This window comes from Notolepis coatsorum (genome assembly GCF_963971535.1).
Source record: "Notolepis coatsorum genome assembly, chromosome: 7".
Classification (NCBI taxonomy): domain Eukaryota; kingdom Metazoa; phylum Chordata; class Actinopteri; order Aulopiformes; family Paralepididae; genus Notolepis; species Notolepis coatsorum.
In genome coordinates, this window is record NC_140171.1 from 128,232,229 (window position 1) to 128,252,098 (window position 19,870).

Sequence of the window (19,870 nt, forward strand, 5' to 3'; positions counted from 1 at the left end):
ATCAGGTAAGTTCGCTAACATAATTTCCATCTATTGTGGGTCATTATAATGACCAATGTGAGTCGAGTGTAGTCAAATTATATGCGAGAGTCGTTAAATCGTTTTTTTTTTTTTTTGTATCTGATATAGGAGGCTCTCTGTGCCAAGAAGCTTGACTACAGCCATGTTATGGATTTGGTTACCAAGGTTACCAATCTAATTTGTGGAGGCAACAGGTCACTAAACCATAGAACGTTTGTCTCCTTTTTGGAAGAGATGGACACTGATTATGGCGACTTGCAGCTACACACAGAAATCCGATGGCTGAGCCGTCGGAAAGTACAGGAGCGACATTGAAACACTGCAAATGCAATTCAATGATCGGTTTGAAGATTTCAATGGCATGCCGTCACGGATAGCGCTGTTGCCGGCCCCCTCACCGCTACGGTGTCAGAGCAGCCCCCACCGTTGCAGCTTGAACTGTGCAAGCTACAGTCGGATCCTTTTTTTCAAGCAAAGAGAAATGAGAGGGGAATTTCGTTTTGGAAACTGCTACCTGAGCCCCGCTTCCCACTCCTCAGGGACTTTGCCCTCTCTATGTTTGGGAGCACATACATATGTGAGAGCAATTTCTCAAACATGAAGCACATCAAGTCAAAGGAGAGAAACAGGCTGTCGGATGAAACATTATTTCATCTGATGCAGATTGCATGCACAAACATTGAAGTTGACATTCCTGCTATGTGCGCCAACAAGAGAGACAACAAGTGTCTCATTAAAGACAGGGGGAGGAGGAGATGATGAAGAGGTGTAGAGGGGGGGAAGGAGATGATGAAGAGGTGTAGAGAGGGGGGAAGAGATGATGAAGAGATGTAGAGAGGGGGGGGGGGATGATGGAGAGGTGTAGAGAGGGGACCATTATTATTATTATTATTATTATTATTATTATTATTATTATTATTATTATTATTATTATTATTATTATTATTATTATTATTATTATTATTATTATTATTATTATTATTATTATTATTATTATTATTATTATTATTATTATTATTATTATTATAACCATTATTGACCCACTGTGGGGCGAGGGTGAATGTCATGCCAGTTTGAATAAAGGGTCAATGGGAGGCATGTAGTATTGCACTTTACTTTACTTGCACTTTACTTGTTTACTTTTGTAGTGTTCAGATAACACTAATAACACAAACACAAAGCAGCATTCCTGCTGCATTTCACTACAACAGTAAATCAAAAGTGCAATAATAAATGATTTTGTTAAATGTATACACTTTTATCCTGCTACTAAACAAAACATTCTTGAGTGCTTCTATCCATAACATGCATTTCAGTGTTATAATGTTTTGTTTAGTAGCAGGATAAAGTTTATACATTTAACAAAATCATTTATTATTGCACTTTTGATTGACTGTTGTAGTGAAATGCAGCAGGAATGCTGCTTTGTGTTTGTTAGCAGTGGGCTTTAAGTTCATACATTTATTTTATTAGAAGCCTTAATTATAATTGATAATTTTTGTATATATTTGGGGTTACACAGCAATACTTTTAAATTCAGCTGTTTATAAATTCATAAAGTTGAAATTGCATTACTAAATGCATTTGAAATGGAATAAAAACAAAGTTACAACAAATTATAATTGTTTATATACCTTGTGGCTATTTGAGTGATGGGGTACTACTGGCGGGACTGCCGATAAACAATGCGGCCCCCCAGATTGATTGTGGACATTTTGTGGCCTCACCATATACAAAGTTGCCCACCCCTGATGTATAAACACACACACACACACACACACACACACACACACCAGTGTGACCCAGGCCGCCTCTGGCCTGCTGGTGTTGTGGCTCTTGGGCTCAGACTATATCCTGAGACGAGAGGGAATCCTTCCATCATGCCACAGTGAGAGATCCCTCCCTGGACTGGACCTCCTAGAGCAGCCAGTGCCACTCACTCACTCACTCACTCACTCACTCACTCACTCACTCACTCACTCACTCACTCACTCACTCACTCACTCACTCACACACTGACCCACCCACTCACCCACTCAATTCAATTCAATTCAAAAGCCTTTATTGGCATGACATTTCACAAATGTTGCCAAAGCACAATTATAACATAAACAACATAACAATATAAGATCAAAGAAATTAAAGTAAGGGGCGGCTAGGTGGTGTAGTGGGCAAGGCGCTCGCCACCAATGCAGGAGACGCTGGGTTCGAGCCCAGCTCTCCACATTGCTATCAGCTTGGCTGGTCGTTCATACTAATACAATTGGCAGTATTAGGGGGTGGGAAGCTGATGAGGGCGGCGTGCCCTCCAAACGCAGACCCCCGCCGCTGAGAGATCGCGCTGTGCAGGTGAAAAGATGTGACGGCTGCTTCCTCGAGTATCGGAGGGGACACGTGATGTAAGGCGTAGTCCACATTGCAGCCGGCTTGTGGGAGGCATGGCCTAACAGCGTTCGAGACAGGGGAGGGTAGAATTGGACGATACGAAATTGGGATGGGAGAAAAATTTAAAATGGGAGAAAAAGTAGATAAAAATATAAATATTAAAGTAAATACAGGAGATGTTGCTGTGAGTAAAACATGGTACATGTATATACAGTATGTGTCCTACTGGTTGTCCCTTTCTTGTGACATGAATTGACATATTTTGCAGCTAAAACTGCACATTCTTTCTGTTCCCCCAGGAGGAATGACAATTTCTGCACTTCTGTCATACTTTGGAATTCTGGGGAAATTATTTCAATTTTTGGAAAGAACTCCTCCCTAATATTTCTGTAATTTTCACCTTGTGTTAGGAAGTGTAATGCTGTCTCTACGGCTCCCTCATCACAAAGACAGCACAGCCTCTCCTCTCTGGGCAGCCAGGTCACACACCCACACACTCTCACTCTCACTCACCCACACACTCTCACTCTCACTCACCCACACACTCTCTCACTCTCACTCACTCACACACTCTCTCACTCTCACTCACCCACACACTCTCACTCTCACTCACCCACACACTCTCACTCTCACTCACCCACACACTCTCACTCTCACTCACCCACACACTCTCTCACTCTCACTCACTCACACACTCTCTCACTCTCACTCACCCACACACTCTCTCACTCTCACTCACTCACACACTCTCTCACTCTCACTCACCCACACTCTCTCACTCTCACTCACCCACACACTCTCACTCTCACTCACCCACACACTCTCTCACTCTCACTCACTCACACTCTCACTCTCACTCTCACTCACCCACACACTCTCACTCTCACTCACCCACTCACTCTCACTCACCCACACATCTCACTCTCACTCACCCACACACTCTCACTCTCACTCACCCACACACTCTCTCACTCTCACTCACCCACACACTCTCTCACTCTCACTCACTCACACACTCTCACTCTCACTCACCCACACACTCTCTCACTCTCACTCACTCACACACATCTCACTCTCACTCACCCACACACTCACTCACTCACTCACTCACTCACACACTCTCTCACTCTCACTCACCCACACTCTCTCACTCACCCACACACTCTCTCACTCTCACTCACCCACACACTCTCACTCTCACTCACCCACACACACACACTCACTCACTCACTCACTCTCTCACACACACACACACACACACACACACACACACACACACACACACTCACTCACTCACTCACTCACTCACTCACATAATCTCTCTCTCTTTCTCTCCCTCTCGTTCTTTCTCTCTCTCTCTCTCTCTCTCTCTCTCTCTCTCTCTCTCTCTCTCTCTCTCTCTCTCTCTCCCTCTCTCTCTTCTATTCTCTCTTCTCTCTCTCTCTCTCTCTCTCTCTCTCTCTCTCTCTCTCTCTCTCTCTCTCTCTCTCTCTCTCTCTCTCTCTCTCTCCTCTCTTTCTCTCTCCCCCTGTCGGCTCATTTGTTCAGTGAGCAGAAGATCCTACATCCTGGTCTCATCTGGATCTGCTTGCTGTCCATGTTTGGCCCGACAGACTCTCCACTTGCCCTTGTCCTCCACGTGCCTCTGTTGGTCTGGAAAATGTATCTAGCTTTCAGTTGTGTTTTATAATGACCTTGTATCTGGCGAGACGGAGGCTGTTCTGTCGAGGCCTGTGGTGCTGGAATCAGCCAACAGACTCATTGCTGTATGAGGCGGGTCATCACCGCCATGATGATGATGATGATGATGATGATGATGATGACGTTGACGGAAATGACATGACAGAGTCGTCTGCCGCCACACAGGAGTTTTCACGGCCGGAGGATTATGACAGGACTGGGAATAAACTCACATCCTCGCTGTTCACCCGCGGTCACCTTCCAAGTTCCAACCAAGCAGCGACACCGATACCGACGCCTGCTTTGGCCCTAGAAATACACTAGAAATACACCACAGCCCAGCCCAGCCCAGCCCAGCCCAGCCCAGCCCAGCCCAGCCCAGCCCAGCCCAGCCCAGCCCAGCAGCACCTCCCAGTAAGAGCACGTGTCTCTCTGTGCTTCCAGATGACGCTGACAGGAGGCTCGGAAACTACCTGTTAACCAGTCAGACCGCCGACAGCAGGCTGGCCCACAATGAAAGCTAATCAGAGCGTCTGTTTACAGAACGGCTGTAATTGTTTTAGACCAGAGATGGGACATTGAGAAGGCCCATGGAGAGGGAGGGAGGGAGGGAGGGAGGGAGGGAGGGAGGGAGGGAGGGAAGGGAGAGATGGAGAGAGAGAGAGAGAGCGGGTGATGTCATAAAGGAGCAACATCTGTGTCCTATTGCTGTCTGTGCGCTGAGGCCCTCACATTTCTACAAGGGTCTGTTTAGTAAGACTCTGTTGGTAGCAGAACAACACAACTGGCTCTCCGTCCACTGGGCCCCCAGCAGCGGCACCTTCCATAGTGTCTGGGTGACATGAGACTGGGCCCCCAGCAGCGGCACCTTCCATAGTCTAGGTCAGTGGTTCCCAAAGTCGGGGTCGCGACCCAAAGGTGGGCCGCGAGCAGCCACGGGAGGGCCGCGAGATGATTCCCAAAAAAATAATAAAAATAAAATCAATTATTTTTTTTATTTTTTTGCCAGGCCACTGAACTTAGAAGCAGGCCAGGACAGTGTTTCTAGTTGTATTCTAAAATTCTATTCTATTGTATTCTAAAATGTGACTATATGGTTTTATATTAACTTAATAAATAAACAAAAACGAAAAATCTACTTATTTCAACGAACATTTCAAACTAAATAACAGATTATGCACATAAAACGCTGAAAACAACCGAAGCAACAATAGTATTTTTAATGAGGCTATTATTATTATCATTATTATTTTGCAACAAGTTAGCCCTCTCATAAATAGCACATATAAATGAATAACTAACTTGAAACTAACGGGATTGAAGTGATATTTGGCTTAAAAAATTGGTCGCCTGGCAAATTTTTTTTAATAAAAAGCCTGACGATGTGCATTGGGCCGCGGCTCTCTGACGCCTTATTTTCTGGGTCCCGGCCTGAAAAGTTTGGGAACCCCTGCTCTAGGTGACATGAGACTGGGCAGAAGTGCACGCCTTCCCCTTGTTTATGTACGTTTTCTGTCAAAGGAGGTTAGACGACACAAAACAATTCACTAGCTCACCACCCTCGTCGTTGGGTTATTGGAAGAGGTCCTCTCTATTCATCCTGATAGCCATGGTGGTTAACCGTCTGTAGTGTGGCAGTGAAAGGGTTAACCTTCTGTTGTGTGGTTGTGAAAGGGTTAACCCTTTGTCGTGTGGCAGTGAAAGGGTTAACCCTTTGGTAGTGTGGTAGTGAAAGGGTTAAGATTCTTCCTCATTCTCCTACACATAGATTTGGACAATGTTACACTGTCAAACATCTCTGTCCAAAGAGGAAGTAAACTAACCGGTGCTTCCTATACTCTTGTTATTTTAACATATTGAATAAATAATATTATATTACCCCCCCCCCCCCCCCTCTCTTAATACTTTTTTGTCTCTTTTATAAATAAGAACAGAAAATGAGTTAACAAAAGTTAAATAATTATATTTTATGGCGTCTGCGCAGCCTGTTTATTCACCGTGTCCATGGAAACGACGATGAACGCAGCCATAAAGAAAAGATAGACTGTTTACTTTTCTGATAACCACAGTACATCACTCATACATGAATAACTACAGCTACAACTCATAAATGTTCAGAGAAGCTTAAGTGTATGGTTATTAGTAGTAATACTCTCTATACACCCAATTCAAAGTTATAGCCACGTTTTCTTTCAAGCTAATTTGTCCGCGGATGTCCAGATGGTACAGATTTTGGCTCTCTTGTGCCGAGGTGTTTGGCAGGCTGTGACGTACAAGCGTAGAGACAACAATAATAATAATAATAATAATGGCTTGAATTTATATAGCGCCTTTCACATGCCCAAGGTGCTTTCCAAAAAAGGGGGAGGAGGGAGTATAACGGTGACCTAAACTAAGAAACAAAATACAAAAACAGAACGGAGCAAAACAGAACGGAGCAAACGGAACAGAACCAAACTAAATAGAACAAACAGAATGAATAGGATGCCCAGGAGCATCAGAGACCATGGGCCTGAGTGAAGAGGTCAGCAGCTTTTTAAAGTGGACAAGAGAATTGGCATTTGGGATGTCCATGGGGAGGGAGTTCCAAAGGGTGGGGCCGGCAACACTTAAAGCCCTGCCCCCCCCCCCTGCTTCTTCCAGTGCCCCGGGACAGTCAGTTCAGTCAGTATTTGTGAACACGAACCTCTCTGAACCCTCCATACTGGGATGTAAAATCTGCTCCCATAGACATTCCATTGTGTGAGCTCTTTTTTTTTATCCACTTTTTCTCCCATTTTCTATATTTTCTCCCATCCCAATTTCGTATCGTCCAATTCAACCCTCCCCTGTCTCGAACGCTGTTTCTTGCCTCCCACAAGCCGGCTGCAATGTGGACTAAGTCATACATAGCACGAGTCCCCTCCGGTACTTGAGGTAACAGCAGTCGCATCTTTTCACCTGCGCAGCGCGATCTTTCAGCGTCAGGGGTCTGCGCTTTGGAGGGGCGCCGCCCCCATCGCTTCCTGATTCTACTGCGCAGGCGCACCAACCGACCTGTAGGAGTCGCTGTCCACAACGTCCGATCCCCACCCATCAGTTTCCCACCCCCTAATACGGCCAATGTGTATTAGTACGGACGACCAGCTAAACTGAAAGCAATGTGGAGTGCTGGGCTCGAACCCAGCGTCTCCAGCATTGGAGGTGAGTGCCTTGCCCACTGCACCACCTAGCCGCCCTCATTGTGTGAGCTCTTACACCCAGGTTTTAATTCTGGTTCAGACCTTCGAGCAATGCTAGAATATAAACCTAACCCCATAACGTCAAGAGTCCCAGTCACCGTCTATGGAGCAGCTGCAGCTTTTTACATCCCAGTGGCATCACTGGTCGGAGGACTCCCTCTCTGATGCTTTAGGAGAGAGTGGTGCGTGTTCACAGAAATACTGAATTGAACTGTCCCGGGTGGCGCAGGAAGAACCTAATGTGAACCTTTTAAAATGGTGCAGCGTTCCCCTTTAAGTTTTGAGTATTGTCAGATCTGGAGGTAATCCAAGGTCTCTGCGTTGGTGACTATGGCCCGTGTCCATGTTTTGTTAAAAAGCGAACAAAGTGACGGAAGGAATTCATATGCGGGAGATACATGTTTACTTTAGGAAATCATAATCTTTGTTCCCCCCAGCGCTGCAGACTTCAGCCCGTCAGTCGTCACATCGCTGTTATCTCAACATCGCTGGTCCAACAACTGCCCCCGTCCCTCGGAGCAACCGCCCGGCCGCCCTGCCAACTGCCCCCGTCCCTCGGAGCGCCCACCCGCCCGCCCTGCCAACCGCCCCCGTCCCTCGGAGCGCCCGCCTGCCCTGCTAACAAGAGTTTTTAACTGCGTCCACGGATAACGAGTTAATTGCCTTGTGCATTCTTTGTCTGGAATAATTATGAAAAGCAGAGTTAAATTGGTTCAGTGTTCACAAAAGAGTCGACCGTTCTTATTGGAGCGCTGAGGGATTCACTCCTCGTCTTCGTTGAAACCAACCAGTGTCCAGCGCTCTGAAGTTTTGTTTGGTTTGAATGGAAAGTTTTACTTTCTTTTATTTTGATCCCATCTCCGCTCTAATTTACATTTACTTGTCTCTGTTTTCAATTAAGAGGGATTTTCTTTTTCTTTTCACCAGTAGGTACTTTGATTATTATTATTTTGAACCACTGTCAGACTGCTATGATACATACCACTTATGATACGGCCCTTTTGAGAGAGGTGCAAGTAGGCGTAGAATTGTCTTTATCCGTGGATGAAACTAGTAATGAATCGTAAACACATCACAACACATTCACATTTACATTTAGTCATTTAGCTGATTTTTATCCAAAGCGACTTACAAGTTCTGTACGACAAGTCAGAAGGAAGGGTACAACTCTTACAGCTGAGTAACAATGTTCATCAAACAGTGCTGACACTTGGGTGCTGCAGTGTTGAGTGCATAGTAGTAGAGATATTAGTATAGTAGGAAGAGTGCATGATAGTAGAAGGTTAGAAGGTAAGAAGGTTAGTTTCTTTTTTTCTTTGATTGATTGAAGAAGTGTGTTTGACAGGTGTTAGGGGTCACAGGGTTCGCACAAGGTCCTTGAAGTGCTTGATTTTTTTACCAAAAAAAGTTCAAGGCCTGGAATTCCTTGAAAACAGCCCATCTTTTAACAAGGTGCTTAAAAAGTTATTGGAATTCAAATCAATCAACCATTCACATTGAAAGTTTTCTTCATCCATGAAAAAATTATTCTGAATCAAGAAATTGCATATTTTCTTTCAAAGTGTAACTAATTGTTGGAAATTGGTTTTAAGCCATAAATATTGGATCAGATTTATTTCCAAAACAATTCTACGCATTTAAAAGTTAATTCGATCCTTTTAAATGCCCTTTTAAAATGAAAAATAGTGCATAGGAAAGTACTTAATTTCATTTTGCAATGTCTGTGGGAACCCTGGGGTCAATTCCCTTTTGAAGCAAATTCAAATGAATGCGAACAAAAATTGCAGTTTACTTGCAATTGAGTTGCAATAAATCACTCATGCTTAGCATTCTCTGTCCTTGACCTTGGGCAGAATTTAGTTTTAAGATCTCCATGTGGTCAGTGACAGCCACACGTTTTCCTTTTGAAACGACCTGTACAGTAGGCTACCTGCTCCTGACCGGCGCAACATTTGCTCTCCTGTCCTCTACAAACTACAGACACCCGATTCCCGTTCACCGTGCAGAACGAGTCGACTGGCTGACAGGGGGAATGAGATCAGTGTGTGCATGCGTTCAGGGTATGCGTCCATGCAAGCCTGTATATACAGTATGTCTGTGTCTTTGCTCTCTCCAAAGTGGCTGTGGAGGTTTATCCAGCATAATAGCATTTTAAATAAACAACCGTTGCCTGAAACAGGCCCTGCATTGTGGTGTGGCTGATAGGCCAATTCAGAGCCAGAAAAAGCAGCTGTCATACATCGCAACAAGGGCTGTAGTAGGAAATGGAGAATTATGACGTTAGAACCATGACCTGTGTGTGTGTGTGTGTGTGCTTGCTTGCGTCCGTGTGTCTGGTTGGGGGGGGGGGGGGGGGTTATGGCCTAACCCAGTGTTGCCTTGGCTCAGTTACAAACTCATCAGTGAGGTTACTAGATTCCGGAGAAGAGCTCGGACTGAATCAGGAAAGCGAAAGCTTCCTTTATGAGTGGTCGGACGTGGGACAAACTGTGTGGTTTCCCCACCCCTCGCCCTGCCAGGAAAAGGAAGAGTCCCTTCCTCCTAAATGGTTGCCTGATGCTCCAGCGGATGATGTGGCCGTCTCCGGAGACACTGTGCACATGGAGCGCTCACGTCTCCCTTCACCCTGTCCTCGCCCTCTCACACTGCAGCCCTCCGAGCTCGCACGCCTTCCCTCCCTCCCTTCCTCCTCCTCACAATTATCCTCCGCGCAACTTAATTATCCAGTGTCAGTCAAAAGGCAGGCTCCCTTGTCAAGCGCCGCTTTGACGACTCGCCTTCTTAGAAAAACATGTTTTCTCACCAATTTAGGAACATCTCAAACGAGGGTCGGAGAGACAGTTGTGTGTTCAGGGGAGGAAGGTGCCTCGGCCGACCTCGAGCAGTCAGTCACCCGCCGGGAATTTCCTCTGGCTTCCCAGTTGTTGTTGCACATAATGGTACAAATTGTATTTAATTGATTTTGGAATGTGCCTCGAAATACAGAACACTTTGCCTCGCAGCGGCGAAGTATAGCTCCCTCTCTGGAGGAAGAGGATCGTTTGAGTTGACTGGTCTGAGTCAGCTAAGGTCAGTGGTGGGGAGATCCTCACTTCCCGTTGTTAACCCCCCCCCCCCCCCCCCCTTCCCAACCCCGATTCCCCCCCCCCCCCAGTCTTATTCATAGTTGAGCCACTAGCAGTTATTTGTATTTCTTTTTGGGGGGGGCAGATGTTAGCTGGACAGGACCAGGATCAGAACCTATCATCGGGACCTATCATCAAGGCTAAGAGTAGACAAAAACTCTGCAGACACCCAAGTGCTTAATATGGAAACGGCCAATTTGAATTATATTTTGCAACAAAGCTCTAATGTAGAACAAGAGTAATGAGCCATGCTGTTTTGACTTGTGTATGTTCTCATGCATGTATCCGTAGCTGTGTGTCATTTTGGGTTGGGGCTTGTTGCTGGAAGGTTTTCAGGAGCTGTCCTCACTAAAACGTTGCTTTGTCTTTTGTTCTGTTTCACCTGAAGCTACGCGCATTCTGTTTTCTAGGTGATTAAATATTCTAGATTAGCAGATATTTGTAATTAGTTCATTAATTCATGAATCCATCATTGTTGCATGCATTGTCATTAGCAAATATATGAGCAAATGCTCAGTGATGATCTCATCAGATTTTTATGGGTGGGGGCGCTGGCTGCGAGCCATCTAGGGTTTGTTTGTATAGACCACCGCAACACTTCCGCCATTCTGAAATCATGGGAGAGAGGGGGGAGAAAATGAATCAATGTGGATGAGAGCCTTGACATTAAGTGGTTGTATCTACGGCTGTGGGGGTGCTGGAGACATGACCCAATAGAGTTTTATACGCCTGAGTCTCCTGAACACGGAGAGACCAATCCCAAGTCGATTGGCACTTTCTCGGGTGAGTTATAGTCACTTTTCCGCACCTACTCCTGAACTCTGCATGCGCAGATTGATAAACCTAGATCTCTGGACAATCCAGGAGACTCAGGCGTATAAAAGTATATTGGATCAGGTGTCCAGCACCCCCACAGCCATAGCTACAACCACTTAATGTCAAGGCTCATTAATTTTCTCCCCCCACTCTCTCTCCCATGAGCTCAATGTAACAGGGAAGTGCAGTGGTCTATACTCTGTCTGTCTGTCCCTACAAAAGTAGACCAATCACAGCTAGCGCTGCTACAGTGTGTGCATACAGTGAACCACAAGGTAACATGTTCGCTAGCGATGTTAATCTTAGTGATGTACGTTAGCCAAGCTCTTATCAATGTTAGCAACGTATGTTAGCCAAGCTAACATTATCAATGCTAGCAACGTATGTTAGCCAAGCTAACGTTATCAATGCTAGCAACGTATGTTAGCCAAGCTAACGTTATCAATGCTAGCAACGTATGTTGGCGTTAGCAACGTACGTTATCTAGCTAACGTTAAGCAACTTTAGCAATGTAGTAAAGGTTTGGAGTAATAATAATAATAATAATTTGTATAGCAAGGCATAAGCGAGCATAAAAGATAAAAAAAAAAGATAGAGAGGTAGCAAGGTAAGGTAAATCACAGTTTTTCAGTAATACAAATAATAAAATAGATTAGATAGAGTAAAAAAGTGTGGTTTGGTTCAGTTTAAAAATAGGCTAAAAATAATCAAATATATAAAATAATCAAACGGACAGTAAAAAGTGTGATAGAATTGTTATAACAACAGAGCAGTGTATCGCTCTTAATACTTTGCGTTTCTTTACAAAGTTCTAACATACAACAGAGCATCGCTCTAACATACAACAGAGCAGTGCATGGCTCTTAACACTTTGAGTTTCTTTACAAACTACAGTTCTAAATGACCTTATAGAACTTAACAACAGAGCAGTGCATCGCTCCTAACTTTGAGTTTCTTTACAAAGTACAGTTTTGAATTACAACAGAGCAGTGCTCTTGTAGTGAATGAATGAATGAATGAATGAAAACTTTATTTAACAGATTGCAGAATGGGTACAATACAGTACGGCTCAATACACACAATTGTTAAGGGGATGCAGACCAGAGAAAGACGTTTGTCTTGTTTACATCAGGGTCCCCCATTTTCAATTCATAGTGACATTTATGACATACACAACATACATGGCATTTATGGCATAGGGACATACATGACATACGTAAGGGATAATGTATAGCTACGAGGTCATTGTCGCAAAATAATTGACCGACACTGCGTTCTGGAACACAGAGGCGCAGCCGAGGTGTTCTAAACGCAGTGAAGGTCAATTATTTTGCGACAATGACCGAGTATAGCTATACATTATCCCGCTTATTACATGGCTAACTTACTAACAATATACCTAATTAATTTTACACCATCGACAAGACGAGATCAAATGCAGACACAGTTGTTCTGTGGCTCCTCTGTCATCGCCGGCAGCCGGCAGGTGTGTGGACTTGATTGCACTGATGTAGTGCAGCTGTAGCTTTCGTGACTGCGATCAAAATGCTTGATTGTGATTGGTCAATAGCACTCTGTTGCCCCTAACAGCGGTTATTATTGCGCGTTGCCCATGACAGCGGTGAATTATCGAGAAATAATTGACCGCTGTCAGGGGCAACCGAGCGCTATTAGTATTTAGTACTGTTACATTTGTGACATAAACGATATTCAAATATACAGTACTGTTACCCATAGATCCTGACAGAGTATATACATATGATGGGGAGGGGACTGTACATTAGGAGGGGGTGGGTGGGTGGGAGAGAACGGTGGGGAGAGAATATATACATACGGTGGGGAGGAGACTGTACATTTGGAGGGGGTGGGGGGTTTGGACATTTACGGTGGCCAGTTTCGAATTGCAGCCTCCCGTAGGTGCTCTTTAAGAGCGGTTTTGAATGTGGGTAGGGATTCACATTCCTTTACAGCTTTGTGTAGGGCGTTCCACATTGATGTGGCATAATTGCGAAAAGTGTTTAGTCCCTTGTTTGAGCCGAATCTGGGTTTAACATGATTTGTTGAGCTTCCTCTGGTGTTGTGGTCGTGGTATTCACTGACCTTTGGGAAGTATTTTGACATGTACATGGGTACCTTAGTCGTGTAGTGTATCTTGTAGACCAGGCCCATTGCAAGTTGCTGTACTCTGTCGTCTACTCTAAGCCATCCTAGGTTGTCAAAGTGGGCAGGGGTGAGGTGGGTTCTAGGGTTAAGGTCAAGTAGAAGTCTGACCAGTTTGTTTTGTGATGTTTGTAATCTTGTTTTTAGCGCCTTTGAGGTGCGTTGGTACCATGAGGTGCAAGCATAGTCGTAGTACCCTTGAATGAGTGCTCCTGCCAGAGTCTTCAGGGTATTCTTGTTTACCAGAGAGGAGATCCGGTACAAGAATCTAGTTAGTTGGTTGACTTTTTTTATTACATTGGATGCCATTTTGTCACAGGAAAGATTTGCCTCTAGGATGGAACCCAGGTAGGTAATTTAATCTTTTCTTGTGACAATATTGTCACCCACTGTAACTGAGAAGCCGTCGGTCTTGCTGAGTTTGTTATTTGAACCGAAGAGAATGTTTGCCCATGTGTAATGATAGTTTGTTATCAGCTAGCCATATGCAGATTTTGCCTAGTTCCGAGCTGAGGGTTTTTTCAACCTGCAACTTGTTCTTGTCAGAGACCAGCAGGGCTGAGTCGTCCGCAAACAGGAACAAGTTGCAGTCACAAGCTGACGACATACCATTTGCATAAATTAGGAACAGTAGCGGTCCTAGTATGCTTCCTTGTGGAACACCACAGCTCACTGTGAGGGGGGGGGGGATAGAGTACCGTTTACCTCCACCATCTGTTCTCTCCCCTCCAGGTAGGATTGCATTTGTGTGACATTTTAGTCACACAAACTGCACACCTAGTAACGTGCTATCCATAGCTAAGGATTGCACAGGGAAGCCACACTGTTATTACACTCTGTGTCTTGTTTTAATAAACCATGGCATTGTTAGATTTTCATTTTGAAATAACATACAGTCAATTTAAATCCATATCAAGTCTAGATTAAAAACCCTGTTGAGTCCAGAGGTATTGTTCAGGGATTCATCTGGTGTTAACATGTTATTAAGCCACAGTCTTGACTGAGTGCCGGGCTCTGGTGGTCGGTCCTCCCTGTGTGTCGGGCTGGAGTTGCTGTGTCCACACGACACACAGTGGCTAACCTTCCAGCTGGATGGCCTTCAAGTCAGACACACACACACACACATAGACACACACACACACAGACACTCACACACACACACACACACACACACACACACACACACACACACACACACACACACACACACACACACACACACACACACACACACACACACACACACATACACACACACACACACACACACACACACTCACACACTCTCTCCACCCCTCTCTCACTGAAGTACCCCGGTCTCTACTGTCTGTCCCGGTGGCCATTAAAACACATGAGAAAGAAGGCCCTGATTAAATCCAGAATTGGTTCAGGAAGCAGTGAAACTGTTCTGCTCCCTCATCACCGCCACCACTCCTGTCTGGCAGGCTCGCTCCCTGGGGCTGTCCACTGCTCTGATGTCATTTCCTGCAGGGGCTGTTGCTTTTCAATCAAGTGGGATTTTTATTAGCCAACGCATATTGGGAGGTCTTGATGTAAGAAAATAAAGGAAAAACAAATCAAATCTTGCAATACATTTGTTCAAGTCTTTAACCAGATAAGCATCGGGCAAAAATGGGGCCGTTTTTGTTTTTGACGACTGCATACCTTTTTTGCAAAGCTTAACTTTATACTTTATACTTATAGCACATGCATGAGTCTGGTCTCTTTTGAAAGGTAACATTCTGAAGTTGCTAACACAATAAAGAAACATCACGTAGAGTGCTAATGAAATAGAGTAACAAAGGTTTGAACACACTGAAGTAAAAGTTGTGTGTCCGTCTGGGATCGCTTTCGGAGCAGACACTCCTTGGCTACAATGATGATCAATAATTTTCGCCGTCAGCGGTGACTGGTCAGTTCAGGACCGCTCAGAACCGGAACGGCCTGTCAAATGACGTTCGCCCGAAGCACGCAATTGGTTGAGTGTGGTGGCGATCGAAAGGCCGAAAATTCATCTTGCCGTCCGATGCGATACAGCGTGGTGTAAATGTTCTGCTTTGACGTTTTCCTCCATTCCTTCTCTCTTCTCCCTCCCTCAGAAATCATTGACGATGTGTCGCGCCTGGTGGACAAGACGGACGACAGGATTCGTAACGAGACGCGGAGGGTGAAGCTGGTGGAGACCAAGTCGGCGTCCTGTGGTGAGTTCTGCCTTCCTTCACCTCGGGGAGAGACACAAGGGGAGACACGAGGGGAGACACGAGGGAGAGACACGAGGAGAGACACGAGGGGAGACACGAGGGGAGACACGAGGGAGAGACACGAGGAGAGACACGAGGGAGAGACACGAGGGGAGACACGAGGGAGAGACACGAGGGGAGACACGAGGGAGAGACACGAGGAGAGACACGAGGGAGAGACACGAGGAGAGACACGAGGGAGAGACACGAGGAGAGCACGAGGAGAGACTACACCATTACTACACCATTGCTACGTCATTACCCCAAATCTGTCTCTGTTTGTTCAACTGCTCTGTAGTCCTTTACAAAAGAGGACCCTTCTCTTCTCCGTCACGGGGCCACTGGTGATGAAGAAAGGGTGGCCTGGTCGGCAGGTTCGGGGGACTGGGAGCACGGAGCTCTGGTTGCCTAGTGAACGCCAGGCCGTTGCTACGGAGATAGCCGCATTGTTGCACTAGGATACCCTGGTAAACAGGTGGTCAGGGACGTAGGCGACACGATGAGGGCCCCCCCAGAATGCTTCATTCCAGTACCTCGGTCCCCATGGTGCCCTGTTAAGAGTTTGTTTGAGGATCCCAGAGCTCCAAGTCACACGACACAATGTGCTGAGATCAGGAGTCTCTCTTTCTGTCTTTCACCCCCTCTCTTGTATTCAGGACCCTGTGTGTGTGTTTGTTTCTCTGTGTATGTGTGTGTGTATGTCTATTTGTGTGCCTGTGTGTGAGTGAGTATGTGTGATGGTGCCTGCGTGCGCACACGTTTGTGTATCTTTGCATAGTGTGATACACTTTGTATGTGTGTGCGCACGTGCATTCACAAGTATTCGTGTGTGTGTGTGTGGGAGATTCCTTGTGAATGGAAAATTCCCCTCTGCCCCCCCCCCCCCCCCTCACCTCAATGCTCTTTCTGTCTTTTTCTAGCCCCCCCCCCATTCCTCCTTGTCACCCCCTCCCCGTTTGTTTGACACTTGTCTTTGTGTCGAAGGAAGAAGGAATTGAAAATACAACATGCCAGGGATCTCTTGGAGGCTTTCCCTTCTCTTTTTTCTTTCTAAGGCAGCGTGTTTATGATTCCTGGGTTTTAAAAGCTCTATTTATTTTTAAAGCCAATCGCTCATCCAAGCCGGCCGGGTTTGGTGTTATGTCTCTGCCGAATCTCGTTAAAAAAGAAAAAAAAGAAAGGTGAACGCCTGGCTTTGACAGGCGAGGGCAGAGATGACAGAGCGTCTCTCGTTGGGCATCTCCCTCCTGGCGCTCGGTGTCGGAAGCGAGAGAATAGGGAAAGAAATGGTGAGAACATTTGTCTCTTTGTAAATGGAGTGTGTGTGTTTGTGTGTGTAGGAGAGCAAGGAGGCAGCCGGAGAGCTGAGTGCGTTGAGTTATGCTCAGGGTCACCTCCCCTGAAGCAGAGAAGGGCTTACGTACCTCGGGGCGGTAGTTCCTGTACTACAGTACAGTACAGTGTACGTGACTCTGCTACCAGTAGTGTTGTGAAACCCCCCCGTCCTGTTGGAACACATAGGGAGACGTGTCTCCGGCACGGTGCGAGCCTGGCTTCTGGACTCCTCCGTCTCCTGGATGCGCACTACAGTCATTTGACCAGATCTACATGCGTTTTAACTCATTCGGCGCCAGCTATTAGTCGGGGGCCTGCTGTAGCTATAGGCCGCGCTTTAAACGATAGGAGTGCGTCACCTTGTTTGTAGAGCTATAAATAACTATATTCTATAGTATAGCTATGGATACAATACTATGGCCCATTTGACATCACCTATCTATCGTTCAATATGTGAAAAAGAAATAATTTTTCCATCCATACGTTCCCGTGTTATACCGTGGTGAATATAAGTATGGTTTTAGAGCGGTCTAGGGTAATTCATGAAATGCTGAGTTAAAGCCCTATACGTCAATTCACTATAGATGTTGCCATTTCTTGCCTGTACACGCTATTATTCCTAAATCAAATCTATATCATAGGTATTATGTTCCATCATGAATGCATGAAAGGGGGGGGGGGGGGGGGGGGGGGGGGCGTTTCTGATTATTTGAATGTCAGTAACGGCATTCGTATTGAACACTAAAAACGGTCATCAACCCAATCGGTATAAAGCATTGCAGGATCAAGCTAAAATTGACGTCAGATCGTTCTTACCTGTGATCGGGAGTATCCAAAAATAATATTCCAATTGTTTGATCGCCATCTGGTACATCCAATGTCCATTTGGTCCATGGCATAATCCACCACAACATACAGTATGGATCGGGGATATTTGACGCGCTTCAATGGAACCGGGAAACTACATAGACAGGTCAATTTTAAGTGCAGTACAAACGTAGCCACAGACAACAAATTTATCACAACATTTTCATACATGTTCAAATCTAGTTTTTAACATTGTCGAGGAGCCATGATTTGACTTTTTCTTAAAATTGTGTCGGCTACTAATACATTTTAGCTGTGAAGGTAGCAAATTCCAATTTGTGGCTCCCCAGAATTTAAAAGAACATTTGCCCATATTTGTTTTGAACCTTGGAATACACAGGTCAGCAATGCTGGCTCTGGTGTTTGTTTCTTCTTAGATATTTGTCAGAGCGCCATAATCCTAAAAAAAAGCAGTTTTCGTTGCTTAATTAGTAGGCTAAAATATCTTGCTGTATCACTGACCATGAAACCGGGGTGTGAGGATGAACTGAAATCTTAATTAGACTGCTAGTAAGCTACAAGTCACATAAATGTCAAGTAAAAGTAAAGTAAGTTTTGATCACAGTAGCCGAGGCTGTTTTACTGTTGGTGGAGATTTAGTGTGTTTGGAACATTTCCTGACAACTTTTAAATGTCTAAATCCCTTGACAGGGTTCCCACTCATCCTGGAAAACCTGGAAATTCAGAGACTAAAAAGTACTAAAATAACTAAATATCCTGGGAATAAATTTTTTGTGGTCTCGGAAATGTTTTTATTGTATTTTAGCCCCTCACCCGACAATGTACAGCAAATGTACAGAATTTATGCAGAATTACGGTATTCTGTATGAGCTGAGTGAGTGATGCATTTACACCACTTGTCGGCTATGGCCGATTTGCGACAAATACGTTTTTTTAATATGTTTAATTTAGTTCATATGAGGGACCTGGAGTATAAGTCAGTGTTTGGGGTGAGTATTGTAATTGAAACAATTCAAGTAAGTGTAGCACAGAACATGTTGGTGTTTGTTTGTTGAGGAGAGCCTGTAAGTAAAAATACACAACAAAAACATACCAGTGCTGGTCACATCTAACAAAAAGAGGAGGCCAGAGGACCTTATTGTACAGTTGGCAGTGATGGGTGTAGTAGTCACCTGTAATGAACGTGAAACACTTCATCATGATCCCATCATTAAAAAAGGAGAACACAACTGGGGTTAAATGTGTCAATACTAGGCCTACCGGTAAATTATATGACTGTTTGTCAAGAACAACTCCTGGAAATGTCCTGGAAATGTCTCAAAAAGAGTGGGAACCCTGCTTGACCAAGACCTAGAAAGTGCAAGCTGTCTAATTGATTAACTATTAGGTCCTATTCACACCAGGCATTGCCACTTTCATTAGCGTCTATAAGTGGGAATTGAGAAGCGTAGGCTTTGAGATCTAAATTGGATTAGATTATCCTGGAGCAGCAAAGGTTTGTGCAGGAGAGTGGTGTGAGTTTCCCAGGGCTTAGGCACCTCGTCGGGGGAACGTGGGGGTCCGGGGCTGCCCTCGTGGAGCTCCACTCCTGTAACTCTGACTCCTGCAGGTGGCTCACGTCTCAGAAGACTTGAGATGTTTGGACTAGAGGGCAGCTCTATGGGGAGGAGGAATTAGGGCCAGTATTTGAAGGTTTTGGAAGGTAAACATGTAGTCATTTAATACAAATGTTTAATACAAATGCTGTGAAGAAAACATCGAATTTGCTTTTTAAAGATGGTCAAGTCTTTGTGATCCCTAGTAAAGGACTGCGTGTAGCGGTCAGCCGTTGTCCTGCTCACACCTTTTGTTGAACTGAAGGGGGATGCTGTTGGACAAGACCCTGTGAGAAATGGCAGTGTGACAGACAGACCATGTTTTGATTGAATATCTTGCCAGGGATATTTCTACTTTTGAGGCTATTTTAACTCACTCACCTTAAGCAATCCAAATATTGTATTTAATTTAATTACATCTTAATTTATTTTATAACCTAAAATAATGTTCCATTATGGTGGTT

The 19,870-nt window shown here is 45.0% G+C and overlaps 1 protein-coding gene across 1 annotated transcript in view; it reads left to right on the forward strand.

Moving 5' to 3' along the window:
* Positions 1-19,870, forward strand: part of stx8 (syntaxin 8) — a 101,532-nt gene that overhangs the window by 68,989 nt on the left and 12,673 nt on the right. The window contains exon 7 of the mRNA XM_084317840.1: positions 15,508-15,609. Coding sequence (XP_084173966.1) covers positions 15,508-15,609 — 102 coding nt within the window. The remainder of the gene's footprint in view (positions 1-15,507; positions 15,610-19,870) is intronic.